General features: G+C 33.4%; 1 protein-coding gene across 1 annotated transcript in view; it reads left to right on the forward strand.

Moving 5' to 3' along the window:
• Window positions 1-26,111, forward strand: part of NEMF (nuclear export mediator factor) — a 49,320-nt gene that overhangs the window by 6,483 nt on the left and 16,726 nt on the right. Inside the window, exons 5-18 of the mRNA XM_011375966.2 lie at window positions 3,943-4,091; window positions 5,021-5,088; window positions 5,997-6,083; window positions 7,434-7,507; window positions 8,357-8,427; window positions 8,509-8,584; window positions 8,976-9,038; window positions 10,536-10,613; window positions 10,701-10,909; window positions 11,151-11,342; window positions 11,735-11,798; window positions 13,468-13,556; window positions 22,336-22,439; window positions 23,709-23,771. Of these exons, the coding sequence (XP_011374268.1) occupies window positions 3,943-4,091; window positions 5,021-5,088; window positions 5,997-6,083; window positions 7,434-7,507; window positions 8,357-8,427; window positions 8,509-8,584; window positions 8,976-9,038; window positions 10,536-10,613; window positions 10,701-10,909; window positions 11,151-11,342; window positions 11,735-11,798; window positions 13,468-13,556; window positions 22,336-22,439; window positions 23,709-23,771 (1,387 nt within the window). The remainder of the gene's footprint in view (window positions 1-3,942; window positions 4,092-5,020; window positions 5,089-5,996; window positions 6,084-7,433; window positions 7,508-8,356; window positions 8,428-8,508; window positions 8,585-8,975; window positions 9,039-10,535; window positions 10,614-10,700; window positions 10,910-11,150; window positions 11,343-11,734; window positions 11,799-13,467; window positions 13,557-22,335; window positions 22,440-23,708; window positions 23,772-26,111) is intronic.

The raw sequence follows: 26,111 nt of genomic DNA on the forward strand, positions 1-26,111 counted from the left end.
TTTTTTTATGATTCAGAAAACTGGAAATGGCAGATGATCAAGTACCTATGTTACAGGGCTTTCCACTGAGCCAGAGAATCATATCATAACCACTCTCTTTCCCATCCCTCCAAAATTAATATTTCATGGGGCTAGCTATCTTGTAAGAATAATCATATATAAAGCTTTTCATAGAAATATATATGTTCCATGGCAAGGTAGGGTTGCATTATTAATAGAGACTGTTACTAATTCAGAGTTCTAAACTCCAGCAAGCTTTTTCTGTATGTCAATGCCTAGAGGAACAACGTGAATAATTCCATACCTTTGCACAACTTTGAATGAATTCGTGTTCTTAAATGCCATACGTATGTTAACAAGGAACCACGGAACCATGTTCTCATGTTCTTTAGCAGATTATTTGTGTAGAATATCTCAGAAAAGTTTTCAAGGAAGTTCTAATACCTGGAAGGGGTGCAGACATCAATACAGCCAAATTACCATGATTTAAAAAAATAAGTTTTTTTTTAAAGTGAAGCCATAGAAGTACTAGGTGAAAATATGGATTAAGATTGATGAATTTGGGATGAAAAAGACTTCAAAGCCTAACAGTGAAAACAACTATTGATAGGCTCAAATAATACTGTTGAAATAAGTTTTAAAGCCATGTAAGGCAGAAAACACCACGAACTGTATTGGAAGATGAAAAACTACGGAAAAATATTTTAACTTGTATGGTAAATAAGATGTGCATAACCCTAATATGCAACTTTCACAAAGCACTTAAGTGGAAAAATAGGCTAAGTGCTTGATTAAATAATTCAAAAAAGACTAATATATATGGTTTATAAAAGCATGGATACATGTCCAAATTCATGAATTACTGCAAAATAAAAACAATATTTTTCTCCCTCTTTCTTCCTCCTTTTCTTTCTCAATCTGTACACAGAAAGTTTGACAGTAACCAGTATTAGCAAGAATCTAGTGGAACAAGGGAAAACTAGAACATTATTTTGGAAAGTTATTTGACATATAACATGAATTTTAAAGTTTATGTGCAGTCTGTAGCCATGTAACAAGTGCCCATGAGACAAGCCATGAGACAAGTGCCCAGGAAGGGCCATAACAAGGATATTCATCACAGTGCTTATAATAAAACTAGAAAAGAACCTAAATCTCTTTGAATAAGAGATTGGTTAAATAATTAAGGGAGACCCACATAATAGAATGCAATGCAGTTTTTAAAAATAATAATGTTGAGGTAAGTTTGTTTTTATTTCTTATGCAGGTTTTTACAATGCGTTTGTAATTTAAGCTTTTTATTAGAGGTATGACATACATAAGTGTACAATTCAGTGAACTATCAAAAGTAAACATACCTATATTAATTATTGACCTGGATGTGGGACAGGGGCATTGAGACCAGCTGTTGTTCTTTGCACTTGTCTGTCTATGCATTTCTCTTTGCCACAGATTCCTTTAACCATCTTTCTGTGCCCCCTCCCCTACGGGCAATAGCAGCTGCTGCCCACCTGGAATTGTTTTTTGTATATGGTCTCAGGTGGCAGTCAATTTCTAAAATTTGTGATATTCTTTAAACATTTTTTAAGGCCTTTTTATTTTTGAAATGATTATAGATTCATAGGTAGTTGCAAAGATGGAACATAGAAGTCTGGTATAGCCTACATCCAGTTTCCCTCATTTGTTACATCTCTTACATAATTATAGTACAATATCAAAATCAGGAAATTGATATTAGCACATATATACTTATAGTTCTGTGCATTTTACCACATTTGTACATTCATGTAAATAGCACTGAAGTCAAGATACAGAATTCTTCCAGTTAGTGATGAATTTGGAATAGATATTAAGGATTTATGTATGAGGGTATGTGCTTGGGAATTTTCAGTAGTCACTGTGATACCGAGAGATGTAGGTTGATTGATGCTTAGATATATTTTGAAGATTGTTCTTTCCTCTCTCTCTACCATTTGATCTTACAGCCTTCATATCTGGAATTATCATGTATGGTTTATCTAGAGTTCATCAGCCCTTGGGTAAAGAGATTATTGCTACTCAAATTCATTTACGAAAGTCAGTTTAGTAATTTGTAATAAGAATGTTCCAGTAGGAAAGACTCTGGAAAAAGTAAGATCAGAAAGTGCTTTACTGTGTACATCAGAGTCGAGTGCAGTATTTCCTAAAATATGTTACTCGGACACAACTTCTATAAGATAATAGGTATGCCTAGAAATATGGGTCCCATAGTCATAAACGTTTAGGAACTTTGAGAATATAGTAAAAAAATTTTTTAACTCTGGGACTTATTGATGTCTTTAATATGATGTGATATGTACATTTCCTAGAGAAGGATATGTTATATAGAATTTCCAAAACTTATTTGATCACAGAATTTTTTTTAATGGGAAACCTTGGTTTTAAGGAAAGCCTTTTTAGGGAAGTAACTGCCTTACTGGAATCTTCCAAGTATTCTTGCTAACTGCATAATTTGATTCAACAAACACTCACTGAGCACCATCTGTCTGGCAAGCTCTATGGCCAGGTCTGTTTTTCAAGTCATATCTTCCTGAACCAGATACTGTGGACTTCTGTCCCAGCTCTCTACCTTCCTTCTCTGTTTAACTTTCTGTTCTTTAAGTTAAATAAGTGTTTACAATTTTAAATTTATGGTTACTTTGAAATCTGAACCTTTAGCAATAGGTATGTATTATTTCAGTATCTAGTAACTTCTGGTTATCTATATATCTGATCAAGGTGAATGGTTGCCCCATCTACTGAAGCCATTTATCTTGCTACCAGTCATTCCTCGTGAGATTGGGGCTACTCTCACCATCTGTGACCAACTTCTAAGTAGTTGCTAAGGTATTCATGACTATTTTCATGGATGCTTTTCATATTTTAATTAGACAATAACCCCTGTCTTCATTATAATAAATTTGGAAGGTTGTATTCTTTGGACAGTTTTATTTTCATTAGGTTCCCCGCCCCCTTCTTTTTTATTGAAAAGATTATGTAACAATATTAAATTTTTAAAAGTCTTTTTAATTCTAACTCTTTAAATATTTTCATTTTCCCGTATATTTGCCCGTCATTTTCTAGGGCAGAACTTTTTTGTCTTGCTGTTTTTTACTTGACATTATAAACAGTTTCCTTTTTTTTTTTTTTTTGCATAGTCTTCATAAGTTGACAGCTTTTATTTTATTTTATTTTATTTTTTATGGTGATATTGGTTAACAAAATCCAATAAGTTTCAGCCAAGTTAACAGCTTTTAAATACGTTGCTATATAATTATTTAACAGTTTCCCCAGTTTTTACATGTAGCCTGTTTTCATTATTTTTCTATTTTAAATAAATGGCAGTGAATATCTTTAAGCATGCAGCTTTTGGTTTTATTGAGTTCTTACATTAGACTACATCACCAGTTTCTTACATTAGACTACTTGGGCAAAGGGTATCACTATCTTTAGTGATTTTGCCACATAATTGCTATTAAAAGACACAATGCAGGTGAAAGTATACAGGCATACCTCATTTCATGACACCCTGCTTTATTGCAATTGGCTTTATTGTGCTTCACAGATATTGCTTTTTCTTTACAACTTGAAGGCGGGGCCTTCCGCCAGCAAAAAGATTATAACTCGTTTTATTGCAGTGGTCTGGAACTGAACCTGCAATATCTCTGAGGTATGCCTGTAAATAGCTCTTTGCTTGGCTTCTGAAATATACATCTGTTCTAATTTTCATTATAAGCTACAGTGTTTATAGATCTGCCTTATGAAAGTGCAACAGTGAGTTCAGTTGGTGGCCATCTAGGTGATATGCTTCCTATAGCTTCTTCTGTAGCCTTGGTTAGGTTTTAAAAGACTGTTTTCTTAATATTCAAGAAGTTTCAAGAATGATTTGGGAAAAGCTTTAAATTATATTTTATTCTATTACAGGGGAACATTGTTCTTACAGATTATGAGTACCTAATTTTAAATATCCTAAGGTTTCGAACTGATGAGGCAGATGATGTTAAATTTGCTGTTCGTGAACACTATCCAGTTGATCATGCTAGAGCTGTTGAACCTTTGCTTACCTTGGAAAGGTAACGCGTTTTGTTTATAAACTCATTTCATACGTATTAAAAGGTAAAAGAGGTTATATGTCAGAATGTGAAAGAACTGTCATAAAGTATTTTGCATAAAATAAATTTGAACTGCTTGAACTACATAAATGTGCATGTAAGCAAGTAAGCCTTATTTAACAGTAGCAAATATATGTCTTTTTCATCTAAATTTGGAGTTATTTCAGATGTTTATGATTTCTTAGTAAATTGAGGAGACTTAGCTATTCTGTGAGAATACAGGTGGATATCTTAGGCAGAGTGCAAAAAGAAAAATTCTGGTTTAAGAAAGGGGAACAGGGTTGGATATGGTGCTAATTGTAGCTGTACTTTTCTGTCTGGTAGCCTTTACTGATTAATAGGCTACAGCAGTGGTTATCAAAGTTTAGCATGCATCAGAATCACCTGGAGGGCTTGATAAACCATTTCCAAATTAGATCTGGTGTAGATCCCAGGAATTTACATTTCTAACAAGTTCTCAGATGCTGTTGATGCTGCTGATCTGGGAACTACAGTGGCCCACAGCATCGTGATTTCTCCTTGAGTGCTTAATTAGGCAAAGCCATTTCAGGTGTTAAGATAGTATAACCAGGCTCTACAAACAACATCTAACTTATATAAAAATGTCTCTTTCGTGTCATATATGGACACATTGACAACAGGCAATATGACTTAGTTGAAAAAGTACTGATTTTTCTTAGAAAACCTGGTTTCAGGTCCCAGTCTCCTGTTTAAAGAACCCACTAACCTTCGAAAAATTTTCTTACCTACAAAATGAACTAATTCTTCATATATTTTAGACTATTGTGAAGATCATGTGAATTGATGTATATGAAAGTATTGTGACTATAAATATTGCTATAAGCTTTATTAAATATGAGACAGTAAGGTGTGTCAATTTTGTTTCACAGATTGACTGAAGTAATAGCCAATGCACCTAAGGGCGAACTACTGAAGAGAGTTCTTAACCCATTACTTCGTGAGTAAACGTACATAGAGCAATGAGATGTTTGGAAGATAGTGTAGTTTTCAGGAACATATTTAAATTTTTTATAGTTCTAGTAGAAAATTAGAACAATTTATGTGTAGAAAGGAATTTAAAATGATCTTTTCAGTAAGAGTATTTTTAAGAGAAATTCGTTATACCACATTATGTTTGACCTTTATCTGTTAGATCTTATTTAAAAATAATTATTTAGCACTTTAGTGCTAGCTGTAGTATTCTAAGAAATATTTTTATTTCCCAACATTAATCTTCAATTTAATAACTATTTAGCTTGTTTTTGTTTTCTTTTTATTAGTGGGTCTCCGGGCATCCCAGGATGTCAGGTACAGAAAACCAGGGTAAAGATAATCCAATAAACCTTTATGCTTGAGAAATTCATCACTTATCCTTATACTAAGTGATGAATCTGAAAAGAGCATATGGAAAGTCACGTACCCTTAATTATTGAGCATTAGGGCTTACTCTTCCTCTCCTATGAAATTAGACTGCATTAAAGGGAACTTTCCAACTGTTTATATAGCATGAATATAATTTATAAGTTTAGATTTTTTAATTTTTTCTTCTATTAATATGATGTATTACGTTAACCAGTTTTTGTATGCTAAACCAACCTTGCATTCTTGGTTTATAATCTTTTTTATATGTGGCTAAATTTCATTAAATTCCTATAACTTTTGCATTGATTTCTACAATTTTATTGTAATCTCAAATTTCTATAAGTACTGGAATTATTTCTAATAACATTTCAAAAATAAGTAAACTAATTATTATTTTCACTGGTTACTGTTATTGAGTAGGTCATTTATATTGGATATAAATTTGTATTTTTAATGTTAAATTTTATAGGATAATACTAAAAATAATACTCCTTTTCTTTATAGCCTACGGACCAGCTCTCATTGAACACTGTCTTATAGAAAATGGATTCTCTGGCAACGTCAAAGTAGATGAAAAATTTGAAAGTAAAGGTATTTATGTGTGGTACAAATTTTGTCCATTTTCATTTATTTACTTTTTTTAAAACTATGAAAATTATTTCTGGGAAGGTAATAAGTGAGTAGGTAGTTCTAGACTTAAAAACATTTGACCATGTGGTACTCCTGGCTTCCTATTCTAAAGTGGTGTTTTATCCCTAGTAACATGTAGTTCAATCTTTTTTTATTTGATTTATTTGTTTGTTTGTTTGTTTGTTTGTTTAGGCGAGGCAACCCTTGGTTAACCTCACAGATTGCAAGGACCTTGTCAATTTACAATCCCTTATTTTTTTATTTTTTACGCCTATAGCACCTGGTCTTCCTAGGTAGTCTCCCATTTAAGTACTAAACAGGCACGACCCTGCTTAGCTTCCAAGATCAGACAGAATCGAGCTTGTTCAGTGTAGCATGGCCGTAGACTAGTTCAATCTTTTGACCTACCTTGCTACCTTTCAGTTTTAGACTATTCTCTCTCCTTCCCCCTAAATCCTAAAGTGATTACTGGCTTTGAAACAGTCTCAGGTACAGGCTTGTTGAATTATTCACCTTCTGACTTTGGGAGTGCTTCTAGAAATAGCATTCATGCATTTTAATTCTATGGTATGGCTATATGATAAATTAGGCTTTTGTAACTACTTATGGGAGCCTAACTTAACTGCCAGGTTTGGATGATTAAAAAAAGAAGTATGAGGAAAATAGAAGATTCGGTCATTGACGAGTTTTTCCCTGTAGATTCTCGTGTACAATTAAAAAAATTATTCTTAATTATATTTTGGGGTTATGTATCATTTCTTAAGATTTAGGGATAATTTTTATGCTGTAAACTTTTTTTTGTTTAAAAATACAAATTGAAGTTTTTTAGCGAGTGATTTCTGAAATATACTAATTCAGTGCAATCCTAATCAAACTGCCAACAGGTAGTATTGTTTTTGCTATTGCGGTGGAGTTCTTTTTAATAAAAATAATTTGATATTTATGTGGAATAAAAACATGCAAAAATGTTTGGAGAAACTGGAAAATAGTAGTAATGATGGAGAATAACCTTTTCACAGATTAAAATCTATTATTAAGATGTAGTAATTAAAATAGTAAGTGCTCGGAGAAGAAATAGATGGAATAAAAAATTTAGAAACAGGCTCAAATATATATGGAAATTTGGAACAACAGGCTAGCCAAAACACATCCTTCTTCATATATACTGATAACAAACATGAAATAACTATATCTGATTTTCTTGAAGACTTTTATTATTTCATAAGCACTTTCCTGTTTTCTACATAGTTGTTTAGTAATAGGGCATTGACACTTGATCAGCACTTCTTTTTCTCTTTTTTATTCTATTAGATATTGAAAAAGTACTTGTTTGTCTGCAGAAAGCAGAAGACTATATAAAAACAACATCCAACTTCAGTGGAAAGGTAGTACCACATATACTTACTGTTTATTTATGTAGATTTTCAGAATTTAAATGTTCATTAAAGGGTCACTATATTTAAGTTTTTTGTTGTGGATTAGAAATGTATCTATAATATGCTTATTCTAAGGTAGTTTATTTTAATTGCGGTTGGTTTGTAATTTTTGTTCTGCTTTTTGCCTTTTATAGAAAATACTAGGTTAGGTCAATATCAGAACTCCAGAAAAGTTGAAGAATTTGAAGATAGTTTTTCTTAGGTTGTTTTTAGAGAAGCACATTTTAATTTGCCAGCACTTTTCAAAAATTTGGTGATTTATACCCTTTTAATAGTTAGACCTCCTCCGAATTACCTCATATCTTATGAGTATTTTTCTTCCCTCTTCAGAGTATACCTTTACTTACAAAAAGAGTTCATAAAAAGTTCTGATTAATTATAGCTAAATTCAGCCCAGTTTTTTAAATGTATTAAAATCTATCAACAAAGTGAACCTAAGAGTTTTTCTGTTGGAAGTGCTTTTGGCTTTATTAAATTGCACAACATCTAAAAATGGAAAGAAAAAAGCAAAATGCGTATGTATGATTCCATCATTTAATCAGATCAGTACTTTCTTTATTCCATCATTTAATCAGATCAGTATTTTCTTTATTCCCTGTTTTATCTTGTCCATGTGAATAAACCAGTGTTTTCTGATAATACTTTGAGTCTAAAAAACATTTTGAGATGTAATAAAATCAATAAATAAATGCAGTTGATAATTTATAACTGGAATAATTTTATAAATTAATATCAGTCATGGAAAGTAAATTTTTGTTAATTATGAATAGAAATGAGTTTAATGTTGGATTTTTATAGGGGTATATCATTCAGAAAAGAGAAATAAAACCAAGCCTGGAAGTAGATAAACCAACTGAAGACATACTCACGTAAGCATGTAGGCATGGGTCAGTTTGCTTTGGATGTCTATTAATGTTCTCAAATGTAATAAAAATATATCTGTTTTACAGGTATGAGGAATTTCACCCTTTCTTATTTTCTCAACATTCACAATGTCCATATATAGAATTTGAATCATTCGACAAGGTGAGTTTTCAGATTCTGTTTTTTGACCAGTAGAATGGCATGAGTTATTAAATTAACATCAACTTGCTTTGATTGAAAAATTGAAAATAATTTTGCTTTACAATGACCATGAATCTGGGCATCACAGAACAATGCAGTCAAAGATGCAAACTGTTGGAAGTATTTGTTGCTACAACATTTCAAGATTAAGGATTAAAGATTTGAACTTAATTCGATTCTTGATTGTTTAGCTATATAACACATTTACGGAAAATCTGTTCAAGTTCTTTGAGTGGCATTATAAACAAAATGGACTCTAAATTCTGTATATGCAAGTTGAAGTAGAGACCATGTTTTTTTTTTTTTCCAACTTAAGTTATTGTTTGTTTGTTTGTTTGTTTGTTTTAATAAGGCTGTGGATGAATTTTATTCCAAAATAGAAGGTCAGAAAATAGATTTAAAAGCCTTACAACAGGTATGATATTATTAAAAATATTTATATTAAACCAACTAGCCTTAGTGTGGTTTGCTGGGTGGATGATGCTTTCAGGTGGAAATGGGCAGCCTTTCAGAAGTGTATGAGAACAGCACTATCTCTGTGTTTATTGTCCAGGGAAGGTCTCAGTGTTGGAAAGTATACCCTCATTTGTTCTATCAGTGTATCAAGTAGTCTCTAAAACAAAAAATAACAGTGGGAAGATGAGGCCTGTTTATATCCTAATATGATTTGCTTTATTACAGCAACCCAAAGCTTCTTAAGCTTTGCTGTTAAGGAATACTATTCTGAGGAGATTTTAAATATTAAGCCAAAGGAGAGAAAAATGTTTTTTCTCTACAAATATGTATATTTGTTTATCATTAAACTGTTTTTTAAAAGTGGACTTTTAAACTAGGCTTTTAATATCCTTTATGTGTTTCATGACTCCATAAGAAGGTTTTAATATGCTGTGTTTTCACGGCACATTTGACCATGTTTTTGGAACATTTAGCTGCAGAACAGTTTCAGAAATCAGCCATGGTTACTAATCTTGATTTGAAGGAGATGTGATTTTTCAAAAATAGTAATAAAGTGTAAAAATATGTGTGCAAAATTTGAAATTATATGAGTCTTTATATCCTCCCCCACCTCAAAAAATTGACAAAAAGCAATTTCAAAGCAGATGGGTCAGAGAATTAAATAGTGTGATTGCCACATGGTGGCAGCACTTTAGCTAGTAAACATATGTAGCAGTGACATCGAACCCATGTTTTTTATGTGCATCAGAATACCCATTAATTATTTAAGTAATTATTTTTGCATTCTTTTAATAATCACTGTTCTTATAATTAAATCTTTCAATACTATATCCAGCATTCTTATAATTTAAGTCTTTTAATACTACATATTGTATTCAAACATTCCTTAATTGGTAATGCTGTTACTAGTGTTAGAAAATTTGCCCCCAAATCAACAACTTTGAAAACTACATTATATGTATATAATAAAATGATACATTGAAGGTCAAATAGCTGCCATGATCCTTTGTGTTGTTAATTTAGGGGAAAGAGTAATCTAAAATACTAGAAATAATGCTAAGAAAATTAAAGGCAGCAATAAAATAGAAACTATTTCTGTAGTTTATGCTAAGAATGCATTCCCTCAAACTTTACTTTTATGCCATAGGAAAATTCTGCCTGCTTAAATAACGCAAGGACTTTAGTAGCATATGTTACACACAAGGTAGCCTGTAATCAAAATACCTTCCTATATAGAGAATGGGAGGTAGTTGGAGAGGAGAGATAATTTTGGAGCATGAAACACTTCGGGGTAGGATAGACCTGGGGAAGTGTGCTCAGGAGAACTTTAGCTAGCTAGGTAACAACATTGAGGGGGCAAAAAGTTGGGGAACAGGATAGTGAGTTTCAGGAGGTAAGGGAACGTGCCAGATGTAGAAGAAATCTAATTTTTTAAAATCTGTTTTGTCAACAAAAGGAAAAACAGGCTTTGAAGAAATTAGATAATGTCCGAAAGGATCACGAAAACAGATTAGAAGCTCTTCAACAGGCTCAGGTAGTATGTTTAGTTTTTTCAGATGCTTTTTCAAAAATGGTAACTTTAACTGACATTATAGTAAATGTTTTTGGTTTATTTCTGAAGGAAATAGATAAACTTAAAGGAGAGCTCATAGAAATGAACCTACAAATAGTTGACAGAGCCATTCAGGTTGTTCGAAGTGCTTTAGCCAACCAGATAGATTGGACAGAAATTGGGTTAATTGTGAAAGAAGCCCAAGCTCAAGGAGATCCTGTTGCAAATGCAATCAAAGAATTAAAACTACAAACAAATCATGTTACAATGCTACTAAGGTAAGTTTGATTCTTAAGCAGTTAGTGCTTGTTTTTACTTTGCTATTTAATTGTTTACTGTATTCATTTAAACATTTTTCTTGTTTGGAAGTTTATCCTCAACAATACAGAAAAAATTAATTTACAGTAAAATAATACAACTAAGTACTATAAACCATTTATGATTTAACTGAGGAAAATATTGAAAATTAAAAAATGATGTCATTGACATTAGCGAAATACTATTGAATATTTTTAATAGAAATCCATACTTGTTATCAGAGGAGGAAGATGATGATGTTGATGGTGATATCAACGTTGAGAAAATTGAAACTGAACCACCAAAAGGAAAAAAGAAAAAGCAAAAGAATAAACAGCTGCAGAAGCCTCAGAAAAATAGGCCATTACTTGTTGATGTTGATCTCAGCTTATCAGCATATGCCAATGCCAAAAAGTAAGTCTTAAACTTAAGTATGAATTTTAGGTAAAATATTATCTGCAGTAAGTCAGGGCATTTAGGATAAGATGAATTATTATTTGCCTATATATACTTTGGGGTGAAAATAATTTTTTTAGTGTTTTTTAAAATTATATTTATTGTAAGAAAGAATACAGAAATTACTATTTCTCAAAATAGTAATTTTAATGGAAACTTCAAATAGCAAATTCTTTTTTAAATTTTGTTTTGTGCATTCTACAACTTTGTTGCCATGCAATGTAGAAAACAAAATTGTATACTGCATATAATTTGTTCTGTCTGACTTGAGAGGCTATAAAATTAGAAATAAATAGAAAACTAAAAAATAAAAATTTTACTTAAAATTTAAGAGAATTATGTTTTTCTAGATATTATGATCACAAGAGATATGCTGCTAAGAAAACACAGAAGACTGTTGAAGCTGCTGAGAAGGTACATAGTATTTCTTAGAGTGACTTAATTGTTTTTCTCTAATTTAATAGTGTTAATTATTTCTTTTGTTTAAATGAGGTTTTCTAATTCAGAAATCTCTTCCAAACTTAATTTTGCTTTAAACGTATTTCCAGTATTTATCTTTTCCCCTAAACTCCTTCTTGGTCTTCCTAAATATCTCAGTAAATAGCACCTCCATTTTTCAATTTGCTTAGATTAAAACTATTAGAGTCATCCTGGACTCTTCTTTCAAAAACGTATCCAGTCCATCAGCAAATCCTTTTGGCTCTTCCTTTAAAGTAGAACCAGAATCTGGCCACTTCTCATTAGTCCAGGTCTCCATCATCTGTGTTCTCATGGACTATAATAATAGCCTCTTACTGGATCTCTCTCCTACCCTTTCCCTGCTATAGTCTGTTCTTTACACAACAGCCATAGAGATCCATTTAAATCAAAAGTGAAGTCATTTCTCTATGTTCGAAATCTTCTAGTACTTCCCATGTTACTCAAGACATTCCAAAGCCCTTCTGGTCTGGAAGATCCTACGTAATCTGCTCCTCTCTGATCTCATCACCTGTGCTCCTCCTGTTACACTTACCAGCTACATTAGGATATTAGCTGTTCTTGCAGTAGTGGTACATGCTGCCTTCTCATGTACTTGCTGCTCTTTGTATACCAAGCATGCTCTTACCTCAGAATTTCCATGATTTGATCCCTCCTTTCATTCACATGTCTACTTTTATGAGACTTCATCAGAGGCCTTTCTTGACTATTTACTAAAAATAGTAGTACCCTCAATCACTCCCTCTTTGATCTGCTTTGTTTTTCTTCTTAAAAAACACCCCTCCCAACATGTTTATAAGTCTTTCCTCTAGAATGTAGATTGCATGAAAATAGGATGTTCGTCTTGTTTTGTTCATTGCTGTGTCCCAGCTCCTAGAATATTGTCTAGAACATAGTCACATTAATATCTGTTAAATGAGTGGCTCTCATGACTTAGCCCTTTGTCTACCTCTCTAACTTCATTTCTTGACTTTTTACCCTGTGATCACTACTTGCTGGTCAAGCTAGCCTTTTCTTTTTGGTTATAGGTGCTCTCCTTTTTATTCTTCACCTTGATAATTCCATTAATCCTTCAGGCTTCGGCCTATGTGCCAATAATTGATTATGGTCAAAAATGTCTTCTTTGACCATAATCAATTATAAATTAGGTTCCCTTTTTATACTCTCCTTTATACTTCCCTTCTTATACTTTATAGCATCCTTAGAAACATCATATGCTTATTTGAATAATTATGTTTTACATTTGTCTCTTCTCCTAGACTCCAGTGGGGTGGAAACTTTTTCTGTCTTGTTCACTGTTGCATCCCCAGCATGTAGTCCAGAATCTGTTATATTGTAGGCATTTAGTATCTGGTAACTGAATGATACTTTTTATAATTTGTAGGCTTGAGCAGGTATTTGTATACAGTAAATCTTTGACTTAAATTATTTTAATATTAAAGGCAAAAATCATTTTTTCATTACTTTCATGTGTATATAGTGTGTGTATGAATGTAGATAATGTCATTTTGTGATATTTAAAAAATTATTTCTTACCCTATCGTTTACTTGGTGTTATTTAAATACATTCTCAACAAGTTGTTTAAAACTCTTTTCTTATAAATAGGCATTCAAATCAGCAGAAAAGAAAACAAAGCAAACCTTAAAAGAAGTCCAAACGGTTACGTCTATTCAAAAAGCAAGAAAAGTATATTGGTAAGTGTTCTACCTTTTTATTTATAAGTATTTATTTGTTTTTAATAATTATTTTATTTTTCAACTACAGTTGAGAAAATTATGTGTTTCAAGTGCACAAACATAGTGATTAGACATTTATACAACTTACGAAGTGATCACCCCAATAAATCTAGTTCCCATCAGACACTAGACATAATTATTACAATATTATTGATTATATTCCTTATGCTATACTTTATATCCCCATGACTATTTTGTAACTACCAATTTATACTTCTTATTCCCTTCCTATTTTCAACCATTCCCCCAACCTTGCTTCTATCTGGCAACCATCGAAATGTTCTCTGTATCTGTGAGTTTGTTTTTGTTTTGTTATTTATTTTGTTCTTTATATTCCACATGTAAGTGAAATCATATGGCATTTGTCCTCTGTCTGACTTACTCTACTCAGCACAATATCCTGTAGGTCCATCCATGTTTTTTTAGATGGAAAGATTTCATTCTTTTTTATGGCCAAGTAATATTCCATTGTACATATGTGCTGCCTCTTCTTTCTTCTTTCATCTATTGATGGTACACCCAGGTTGCTTCCGCATCTTGGCCATTGTAAATAATACAGCATTGAACATATGGATGCACATGTCCCTTCGTAGTAATGTTTTGTATTCCTTTGGATAAATACCCAGAAGTGGTATAACTATGTCCTTTGTTTCTTTTTATAGCCTTTGATTTAAAGTCTGTTTAGTCTGGTATAAATATTGTGACCCCAGCTTTGTTTGTTTGCATTTTCATGAACTACCTTCTTCCCATCCTTTCACTTTCAGTCTGTGTATGTCTTTTGATCTGAAGGGAGCATCTAGGCAGCATATGTAAGGGTCTCGTTTCTTATCCATTCAGCCAACCTATGTCTTTTGATTGGAGCATTTAATCCATTTACATTGAAAGATGATAGATAAGTAGTTATTGCCATTGTATTATTTACATTTTTGATCTTTGTTCTTAAAGAAGTCCCTTTAACGTGTGTTGTAATACTGGTTTGGTGGTGATGAACTCCTTAAGCGTTTTCTTGTCTGGAAAGCTCTTTTGATTCTGAATGATCGCTTTGCTGGGTAGAATAATCTTGGTTGTAAGTCCTTGTTTTTCATCACTGAGAATATTTTGTGCCAGTCCCTTCTGGCTTGCAAAATTTCTATTGAGAAATCAGCCGACAGTCTTATGTAAGCTCCCTTATAAGTAACTAATTACTTTTCTCTTGTTGCTTTCAAGATTCTCTCTTTGTCTTTAAACTTTGCCATTTTAATTATGCTGTGTCTTGGTGTGGGCCTCTTTGGATTCATCTTGTTTAGGACTCTCTATGCTTCTAGGCTTATATTGTCTTATTTTCTTCGCCAGGTTAGGGGAGTTTTCTGTCATTTCTTCAAATAGGTTTTCAATCCCTTATTCTCTCTCTTGGTACCTTTATGATGCGAATGTTGGTAGGCTTGGTATTGTCCCAGAGGCCTCTTAAACTATCCTCATTTTTTTAGATTCTTTTTTCCTATTTGATGTTATGCTTAGGTGTTTTCCTGCTACCTTATCTTCTAAATCACTGATTGAATTCTCTGCTTCATCTAATCTAGTGTTGATTTCCTCTACTGTATTCTTTCTTTTCTATCTCTGTTGAAGTTCTCACTGAGATCATTGAGCATCCTTATAACTGGTGTTTTGAACTCCGCATCTGGTAGATTGCTTGTCTCCATTTTGTTTAGCTCTTTTTCTGAAGCTTTGTTCTATTCTTTCATTTGAAACATGTTTCTCTGTCTTCCCATTTTGGCTGCCTCTCTGTGATTGTTTCTATGTATTAGGTAGAGCTGTTATTTCTCCCAGTCTTAGTAGAGAGGCCTTATACAGTAGGTGTTTATGGAGCCCAGTGGCGCAGTCTCCCTGGTCACCTGACCCGGGTGCTCCATGAATGTCCTTTGCGTGAATTGTGTGTGCCTTCCTGTTGTAGTTGAGCCTTGATTTCCTTGGGCACATCAGTGGGTAGGGTGGACCCTCTGGCTGATTGGTTGTGAGGACTGGCCATGACTACAGTGGGGGAACTGTTGTGCAGGGGCTGACCCTATGAAGCAGGATTTGCTTTAGGAGATTTCTGGTGTCTCCCCAGTCTGCCCTTTGGGTGTATCATCCTCAGAGGTGGCCAGGTGGTACTCTGGCTCAGTCTGAAGTGGGCTGCCGGGCACCTCCTGGATGGGGCCCTGCTGCAGGCCCACAAATAGCTCCCACCCACGTTGGACTTGGAGTTGACTTGAAGGGCCAAACAGCGAACTGAGGCCAGGTACTATTAGTTCCAGGCTTAGGGCTGCTCAGCAGGCGGTACGGGGCATGCTGAGGCCAGATGCTGCTTGTTTAGGTTTTGTAAACCTTTGAGAGGTTTTAGGAAAGTCCAAAGCATGAGCCATTACAGCCCATTTTTATGGAAAAGCCACCCGAAGTGGCTTAGTTGGGTCTACAAGTTGTTCGGTAGGGTCCTAGGAATCACCAGGACGGGGGTACTGTGTTAGCCAGGTTGATGGAGACTCAGATAGGGCAGCTGCCTGTGTCTGCACGCTGGTAGCGAGGAGTAAACTGGATTCCAACAAAGAAACTGGATTCTGCCAGCATTTCTGTCTCAGAGAAAGCTGCCTCTCCACCCTCGCCCTGAAGCCAGACAATTTAGTTCTTCTCCATATGTTCCCAGTGCCCTTTGTGCTGCTGCCCAATGTTGGAGCTCAGAGTGAATCCTGAGTCCATCAACAGGTAAGTCTGTATGTGGGCCTTTTAAGAGGAATGCCTGGGACTCCAGCTGCCCTCTGTCTCACTCAGCCACAATCTCCATGGGTTTTCACGGCCAGAAATTGTGGAAACTTCTCTTCCTGGCACTGGAACCCTGGGCTGGGGGTGTGGAGGGGGTGCAGGGACCCCTCACTCCTCAGGGGGGACCTCCACAGCCGAGTTATCTCTACTGATATTATCTTCCATACATGGGTGTGGGACCAGCCCTTTCTGCGTTTCCACCCCTCCTACTCGTCTTGATGTGTTTTTTCTGTATATCCTTAGTTGACTTTAGGACTTTTGTTCAGCTAGACTTAATGCAATTCTCAATGGTTGTTCTGTAGTATAGTTGTAATTTTGATGTGGTCATGAGAGGAAACAAACACAGCATTTACCTATTCCTGTATTTTTACTGGAAATCAGTGTTCTACCTTTTTATAATATAGTTTTTGTTTTTATCAAAATTACACGTGCATATTGTTTGGAAAAATCAAGCAGTTCTACAAAACTTGTTACAAAAATCATAGTCCTGCAATTTTTTGCCACTACTTTTATTGCCTCCTCTTCCAAAGAGACTGCTTTTATACTTTTAGCTCTTAGCCGATTCTTTTGGTATATACCTCCTTTTCTCTAATATATTTGTATTACTGTTTCTTAATTTTCCTTTTTTACATTTTATTAATGGCATCCCACTATGGAAGATGAATATTTTATTCTTTTCACTTGTGCTCCATTACATACACACACACTAGCCAGCCTTCCAGTATAGTTATAATAATGATAAATGACATTTATCATTAACATTATTATGAATATTTAAATTGTAGTCACAGCTGAGTCATGTATTATTGTTTTTCTTCCCTGGTCAGCTTTTTGTCTTCTCCGAAATTGTCTTATTTCATTTGCTTTCTTTTTCTTTTTGTTTTTATGATTAATTCACTTCCACTCTTTCAAGTGTGCTCAAACACATTGGAATTCTATTAGTATCATCTTCTTGCAGAAGTTTCTCCTGGAGCTTTTTGACCTTTATTCTAGATTGGTTACTCTAAGCATTGTAAGATCTCTGCTTTCTCTTTCTTTCTCTCTATGTTAGATTCTCTTTTCTGGCTCTCATACTTCCTTTGTCTTTGTTGGAGTTATGTTCACTAGAAGCTTAATGTGAAGTAGGTAAAGTTTTTGAGGTATCTAAACTCTAAAAACATGAGTTTACTCTTTTAATTAATAGTTTGGCTCGGTATAGAATTCTAGTTTGAAAATATGTTTTCCTCAGATTTTTAAGTTATTGTCCATTTTATCAGCTTCCAGATTTGATCTTGAGAAGTCTGATGTCATTTTGATAGTTGATATACAAGAAACTTGTTTTTGCCTTTGTGCGCTTATGGATCTTTATTTCCCCTTCTAAGTTTTCCAGAATTTAGCAATGATGTAGGTCAGTAAGGATGTTTTTATCCATTATGCTGGATACTTTGGATACTTTGGGGGCTTTTTAATTTGTAAACTTTCAGTACTGAGAAATTTTCTTAAAACATTTCTTTGAAAACTGTCTGCCCTCTGTTTTTTGTTTGTTTTCTTTCTCTTTCTTTTTTTGCTTTCTCCCTGAAAGTCTTATTTTTTAAATATGGAGCCCCTGGACAGTCCTACAGTTTTCTTGCATTTTCTGTTTTTTCAACCTTTTATCTTTTTGTTTCATATTCTGAAGGGTTTCCTCAACTTTATCTTTCAGTCTCTCCACTGAATTTCTTAATTTTTGTATTATGTTTTTAATTTTTAGCTGTTTTTGATTCTTTGAATGTTCTTGCTCTGGTTTTTTTATGCTAAGAATAGTTTGGGTATATTAAATTTTATTTAGTATCCCTTTCCGGCATGTCTGTCTTTTCCTAGCTTTTTTGGTTTTGTCTCCAGTTTTCATGTTAGAGACTTTGCTAATGTCCAGTGATTTTTTTTTTTTTTTTTAATTTAAGTTTATCAGGGTAACATTGGTTAATACAATTATATAATTTTCAGGTGTACATTATCATTTGACATCTGTATATAGTGAGTGTACCACTCAATGTCCAGTTTCCTTCAGCTACCATATATTTGATCCCCTTTACCAACTTCACCCTCCCCCTAAACCCTATATTTGACCCCCTTTACTCCATCTACCTCCCCACTCCTTCCCCGCCCCACTAGTAACCACTAGTCTATAGTCTTCTGGTCTATATTCCATTAGTCTATATTCTATATCCATGAGTCTCTGTTTGTTTGTTCTGCTCATTTGTTGCTTTTAGGTTTATATCCCACATAAAGATATGTGATTTTCAACTTTTTCTGTCTGGCTTATTTCGCTTAGCATAATTATCTAAAAGTCCATCCATGTTGTCGCAAATGGCAGTATTTCATCTCTTCTTATGGCTGAGTAATATTCCATTGTATATATGTACCACAGCTTCTTTAGCCAATCATCTATCGAAGAGCACTTCAGTTGCTTCTGTGTCCTGGCCACCGTGAATAATGCTGCTATGAACATCAGTATGCAAATATCTTTTTGGATATGGGTTTTCAAGTCTTTTGGGTAAATACCCAGTAGAGGGATTACTGGATCATATGGTAGATCAATTCTTAGTTTTTTGAGGAACCTCCATACTGTTTTCCATAGTGGCTGTACCAATTTGCAGTCCCACCAGCAGTGTATGAGGGTTCTTTTTTCTCTGCATTCTCTCCAACGTTCGTTATTACTTGTCCTGTTGATTATAGCTATTCTAACAGGTGTGAGATGGTATCTCATTGTGATTTTGATTTGCATTTCCCCAATAGCTAGGTATGTTGAGCATCTTTTCATATATTCATTGGCCATTTGTATGTCTTCTAGGGAGAAGTGTCTGTTCAGGTCCTCTGCCCATTTTTCAATTAGATCATTTGTTTTTTTGTTGTTGTTATTGAGTTGTATGAGTTCTTTGTATATTTTGGATATTAGGCCTTTATCGGAGGTGTTGCTTGCAAATATATTTTCCCATTCGATGGTTCTCTCTTTACCTCGTTGATGATTTCTTCCAGTGATTCTTGATTGTCTTCTCACATTTTATAATAGAGTATTAATAGTCGATTGGGAGTTCTCTGAGTAGTTGGGCTTGTGAAATGATCTGCACTGGCCATTTTGTTTGGAACTCTCAATGTCTTTAACTTTTTTCCTCTTCAGCTTGTCTCATTTCCTAGAAAAGATTTTTTTCTTTCCAGCTTGTAAAGTGAAGACCTGATTGTCAGCATTTTGAGAGTCCAGTGGAAATAACAGGCTAGGGAGTCTCAGTGTGCAGTATTTCATACATTTACTTAACTTCTCTGTTTACGTATGTTACCCTTACTTAGAGCTGTGCCAAATTTTCCGTAGTCCCTAGATCTTCTTTGTACCATTTCTAGAGAATTAACTTCTGGCCTTCTCTTAGGATGTGGAAGGAGCAGGTCCCACCATGTTCAGAGTTGGAAAGAAGATCTGGGGAAGTAATTGCTTTTTGATCAGACTTTTTTAGTCAGGCCTTCTGTTTTTAACCCCATCTTAAACCCTATTTCGAGCAGTACCTTATGCTGTTATTGTTTAACCTTTTATGGGCTACATAATGTAAATTGATTTATTTCTTGGCTTTTGCACTGTCAGCTCAGGATTCTGCTTCTTGAATCTGATCACTCATCCATTTATTTTCCAGCTTTCAAAATTTCATTCTGATTTTCTCCTCCCCACCCCATCTCTGACAGCTCTATTAATGAATAGGATTGACCTGTAATTTTCATTTCTCATAATGTTTATGTTTAGTATTGGTATCAAGGTTATATTACCTCATAAGAGAAATTGGAAAGTGTTCCTTTATCAGTTGTTCTTAAAGATTTGATGGAATTCACTTGTGAAGCTGCATACACCTGAAGTTTTCTTTATAGGAAAGTTTTTTTTATTACATTCAAATTCTTTAATAAATATAAGGACTACTCAGATTTTTAGTTTTGGTTAACAATGTTTTTCTAAGATTTTGTCTATTTTGTCTGAGGTTTGAAATATACTACAAAGTGTTTATAATATTCCACTTACCTTTTTTATATCCCCTAAGATGTTTAATAACATCTCCATTTTCATTCATGGTAGTTGTTATTTGTGCCTCCTCTTGTTTTTATTGGTCTGACTGGAGGATTTTCACTGTATTAATATCTTTAAAGAACCTGTTTTTGACTACTGTTCTCTATTGTATATGTGGTCTCCATTTTATTGTATTTTTTTAATCCTTCTACTTTTCTTTGGGATTCATTTGCAGTTCCCTTTCTGAGTTTTTGAGATAGAAGCTTAGTACATTTTCTTTCTCCATTCTCTTTTAAGGCAATAAATTTCCCTCTAAGCTTGGCTTTGACTGCAATTAAAAAGTTTATTATGTACTATTTTAATTATCTTTCATATAAAAATATATTCTCATTTCCATTTTGACTTTTTCACTCATGCATTATTTAGAAGTATATTTATTAATTTCCAAATATGTGGGGCTTTTTTGGTTATTTTTGGTTACTGATTTCTAGCTTAATTTGCATAATGGTCATCCTTTGATATCTGTTGTTTAAACTTGCTTTATGGCTCAGCATATTTATAGTCAGCTTCATTTATAAATGTTTCATATATAGTTGAAGAGTGTCTATTTTACAGCTATTGAGTGCATTTCTCTATCAGCTAGGTCATATTTATTAACTGTGTTCAAATCTTTGAACAGTTTTACTATTTTTTTTAATGATTGTTTTTTCAGTTATTGAGAGAAAACAATCAAGTTATCACATAATTGTGGATTTATCTGTTTCTTTTTTTAATTCTGGCAGTTTTTGCTTTATATATATGAGGCTATGTAATTAAGTGATACAAATATAGAACTGTTCTATCTTCCTAGTGAATTGAGCCTTTTATTAACTTTAATGAAATGTCCTTTTAACTTATTTTTTCCTTCTGTGTGAGATATTAAAACTGTATCAGCTTTCTTTTGGTTACTGTTTCCATGGTATATCTTTTTCCATTATTATATTTCAGCCTTTTTATATTCTTATATTGTAAAGGAATATATATATCATTGTTATTTTCGAGTTTGGCAGTCTTTGCATTTTACCTGGAGAATTGACTACATTTATACTTAATGTAATTGCTGATATATATGGGTTTAAATCTACCCATCTTACTATTTGCTTTATGTTTGTCCCATTTGTTCTGTGTTCTTTTTTGTCTTCCTTATTGCTTTTTTCTGATTTTGGGAGGGAGGTGAGCCTGTTAGTTGTACAGTCTTTAACTAGAATGATTACAAAATATGCCCTTGATTTTTTTTGTCCATGTGAGTTTTACTAACCTCTTTACTATCAATAGGGCAGTGGTTAAATAAGTATAGTACATCCATTCAGCAATGAGGAAATTATATGTTTAAGTGATAAAAGAAAGCAATATGCAAAACTGTGTGTTGTGTCAAAAAAAAAAAAAAAAGGTTTAGAGTAAGCATTTTATTTTAGCTTTTGTATCTATAAAAAAACGTCTGAAGAGAGATACACAGGAAGCTAATCATGATGGCTTCCTTTTTGATGGTGGTGGTGGGAACCAGAGGGATTCAGGATCTCTCACTATACCTTTTTATATAATTTAAAAATTTTTATTTTGAACCATGTATATGTATTACTTAGTCAAAAATCAGATTATAAAATAGGGATAAAATCATTTGCTATTATATTTTGGGGGATATGAGGGAGTTTGGTTTAATGCCTGTGTTCAACCTTTCATCTTTAACCAGAAGTTTTTACATTTCAGATTAAATCATAAAAAATTATCTTGGTAGTCATATATGATATAGGAAATATTTATGTTTATCGCTATCGCATGTCATTTTTCTAAATGTTATACAGATACACACATTACTTTTTATTGTGATGGTACGTATTAATCATATTTTGTTTTCTTTGTTAAAAGATGTGAATTTAGAAAGCTATAAAGGAGTTGTTAACTTTTTTTCTTTCAATTTGATAGGTTTGAGAAATTTCTGTGGTTCATTAGCTCAGAGAACTATCTAATTATAGGTGGACGAGATCAGCAACAGAATGAAATAATTGTGAAAAGATACTTGACACCAGGTAGGTAAGATTAAAAATCTAAAGAATTTTCTCTTAAGTAATTAGACCAGTTATATCAATATTAAGTATACATTTTCATCTTAAACTTCTTTGTTGACAGATTTAATTGGTAGAAAGAGTTTGATGCTCAATAGTTATGGTTCGACAGTTCTCATTTTAAGTGAATATTTCTAAAGTAGTAATACTGAGCTAATCTACAGTATTGGGCTTTTGATTCTCTACTACTTTAACAAAATAGCTTTAAATCCTCCAAAATATTGTAGATCAAAATTTTTAAAGCTTAATTTTTCTGTGCCAGACTTTTTTTGCAACCTTTTTTCACATTTAGAAATAGGACTTAAGCCTTGTGGAATAAGGCCTCATATTTATTTTTTTTGTTTGCCGATCACCACCTCACAGTGCCTAACCCTCAATGGTGAGTATCAGAAATTAATAATATCAGAGCTAATCTGATGTCCACTGACGGTCCTGAACCAGGAGAGAAAACAACAGGGATCACATTACATGGTGCCCAGGTTTTGCACTGGCTGCTCATTTTATATATTAAGATCCATGAACTTTTCCTTTTCTGATTAACCATTCACTCCTACATTCAGCTTTTATTCTTTTGTTCGTTCATTGCTATAACATACTTAGAATAAAACTGGAAGTCCTCATCATGGCTTATAAGACTCCTGGCTTCTTCTCCAGCCTCATTTATTACCACTCTCTCCTCAGTCTGGCCTCTTGACTTCTCTCCATGCATGGAAAACATCTATAGTCCTCAGGACCTTTCTATTTGCTAGGATGACCTATGCTCCCATATGTCTCTCGCCCTCTAGCAGGCTAGCCTAGGCTTGCTTACATGATAACTCAACATGTTTCTAAAAGAGAGAAAGCACACTGGCCACTCAAGGCCTAAGCCAGGAACTGGCACTTGGTCACATCTGCCACATTCTACTGGCCAGGACAGGTCATAGGACAGGCCCAGATTCAAGGGATGGGGAAGTGGACTCCACCTCTTGGTGGGAGAAATTTCACAATCACAGAGCAGAGAGATGCGGGTAGATACAGAGAAAGGAATTGTGACCATTTTTGTAATCTGCCACATTAGCAATGCTGTCCTATTATAAGGAGGCCTATGAGAAATCTCTCAGGGGTAGGAAATGGATTTTTATTTATATGCCTTCTTATCTCTTTTATAGATTTTGAACCCTTAAATAATAAATAAATAAATAATTTTAACTTTAAAAAAAAACAGGACTTAAAATATTGTTTCTTGTTTTTAAGGGGACATATATGTACATGCTGATCTTCATGGAGCTACTAGCTGTGTAATTAAAAATCCAACAGGTAATATATTTCTGTTATTCAGAACTTTAATTCCTTTCTTTAAAATAATTTTAATATAAGACAAAGATTGTCAATAAAGACAATACCTAACTTTCAGTCATGGATAGAAAACTAGATACAAGGTCAACAAGGAAATAGAAGATTTGAACAATACTATAAGTTAATTAAATCTAATACATATTTCTAGTACACCCTACTTAACAACAGTAGATTCTCATTCTCAGATGCTCCTGGAATGTTCTCCAGGATAGACCATATGATAGTTTATAAGTGAAGTCTCAATAAATTTAAAACTATTAAATTCACACACAGTTTTCTGACCATAATGGAAAGAAATTAGAAACCACTACTAGAAAATTTAAAAAGTTCACAACAAATGTATGGAAGTTACACAATACACTCATAAATAATGGGTCAAAGAGAAAATCACAGGAGGTGTTAGAAAATACTTTGAAATGAAAGAAATGAGAACTATCAAAACATTAGATGCACCAAGAGCAGTGCTTAGAGAGGAGTTTATAGCTGTAATGCTTATAATAAAAAAGAGGAAAGATCTCAAATCAATAAATTTGTACACATTAAGATCTAGAAAAAGAAAATCAAATAGCCCATAGTAGGGAAAAGAAGGACATAATAGAGTGGAAATAAATGAAACAATAGAAAAAACAATAGAGAAAGTCAACAGAACCAAAGTTGGTTCTTTGAAATGATCAATAAAATCGATAAACCTGTAGCTAGACTGACCGAAAAAAAACAAGAGAAAAGGTTCAGTTTCCTAAAATCAGGAACAAAAGAGGAGCCATTAACTATCAACTTCTCAGAAATCAAAAAGATTGAGAGAATACTGTGTACATTTGCATAGCAACAAATTAGATAATGCAGATGAAATGGACAAATTCCTAGAAAGACATAAACTGCCAAAACTGACCCAGGATGAAATAGAAAATCGAAACAAACCAATAATAAGTAGAGTTTGAATTAGTAATAAGAAAAATCAACTTACAAAAGAAATCTTGGGCTCATATGGCTTCACTGATTAATTCTACCAAACTTTTAAAGAAGATTAAACAGCAATCTTTCACGAACTCTTTGAAAAAATAAAAGAGATGGGAACATTTTTTAACTCTTCTATGAGGCTGTTTTACCCTAATAATACCACCAAAGACATCACAAGAAAAGAAAACTATAGACCAATATCACTAATGAATATAGATACAAAAATATTCAACAAAATGTAAGGAAACTGAATCTAGCAGCATATTAAAAGGATTATACACAATTACAAAGTGGGATTTATCCCAGGAATGCAAGGTTGGTTTTAAGATATAAAAATCAGTGTAGTACAGTATATTAATAGAATAAAGGACAGAATCACATGATCATCTCAGTTGATGTAGAAAAAGCCTTTGGCAATAATTCAACATCCATTCGTGATAGAAGCACTCAACAAACTAGGAATAGAAGGGAACTTTCTCAGCTTGATAAAGAACATCTATGAAAAGCCCACAGCTAACAGTTATACTTAGTGGCAAAAGACTAAAAGCTTTCCCCCTGAGATCAGGAACAAGATAAGCATGTCTGTTCTTGTTGCTTCTGTTCAACATCGTATGGAGGTTTTATGCAGGCCATAAAGCAATAAAAAGAAGAAATATCCAGATTAGTGAGGAGCAAATAAAACTGTTTTCGGATGACTTGATCTTACATATTTAAAACCAACTATGTGTGTAAGACTTGATCTTATATGTTTAAAACCTTAAGGAATCCACCAGAAATTATTAATAAACAAATTCAGCAATATCCAGGATACAAGATCATAACAAAGGTCAGTTCTATTTCTGTACATTAGCAATGAACAGTAGTAAAAGTTAATAAAACACCCATTTATAATAACATTAAAGAGAATAAAATACTGAGGAGTAAATTTATCAAAAAAATGTAAAACATACACCCCCAAACTATAAAAAAAAATCATTGAAAAAAATTAAGACCTAAATAATTGGAAAGAAGTGTTCATGGATTGGAAATATTGATATTGTTCCAATGGCAATACTTCCTACATTAATCTACAGATTCAATGTGATCCCTCCCAAAATTCCAGCTCCCATTTTTTTGCAGATGGACAGGCTGATCCTAAAATTCGTGTAGAAATGCAAAGAACCCAGATTAGCCAAATCATTCTTGATGATGAAGTATAAAATTGGAGGACTCATACTTGCTGATTTCAAAACCTCCTACCAAACAACAGAATCAAAACTGTGGTATTAGAATGAGGATGGGCAGATAGGTCAATGAAGAGAATTGAGATCCCTCATTTATGGTCAGTTGATTTTCAGCAAGGGT

The sequence above is a fragment of the Pteropus vampyrus genome, unplaced genomic scaffold, assembly GCF_000151845.1.
Source record: "Pteropus vampyrus isolate Shadow unplaced genomic scaffold, Pvam_2.0 Scaffold10, whole genome shotgun sequence".
Lineage (NCBI taxonomy): Eukaryota > Metazoa > Chordata > Mammalia > Chiroptera > Pteropodidae > Pteropus > Pteropus vampyrus.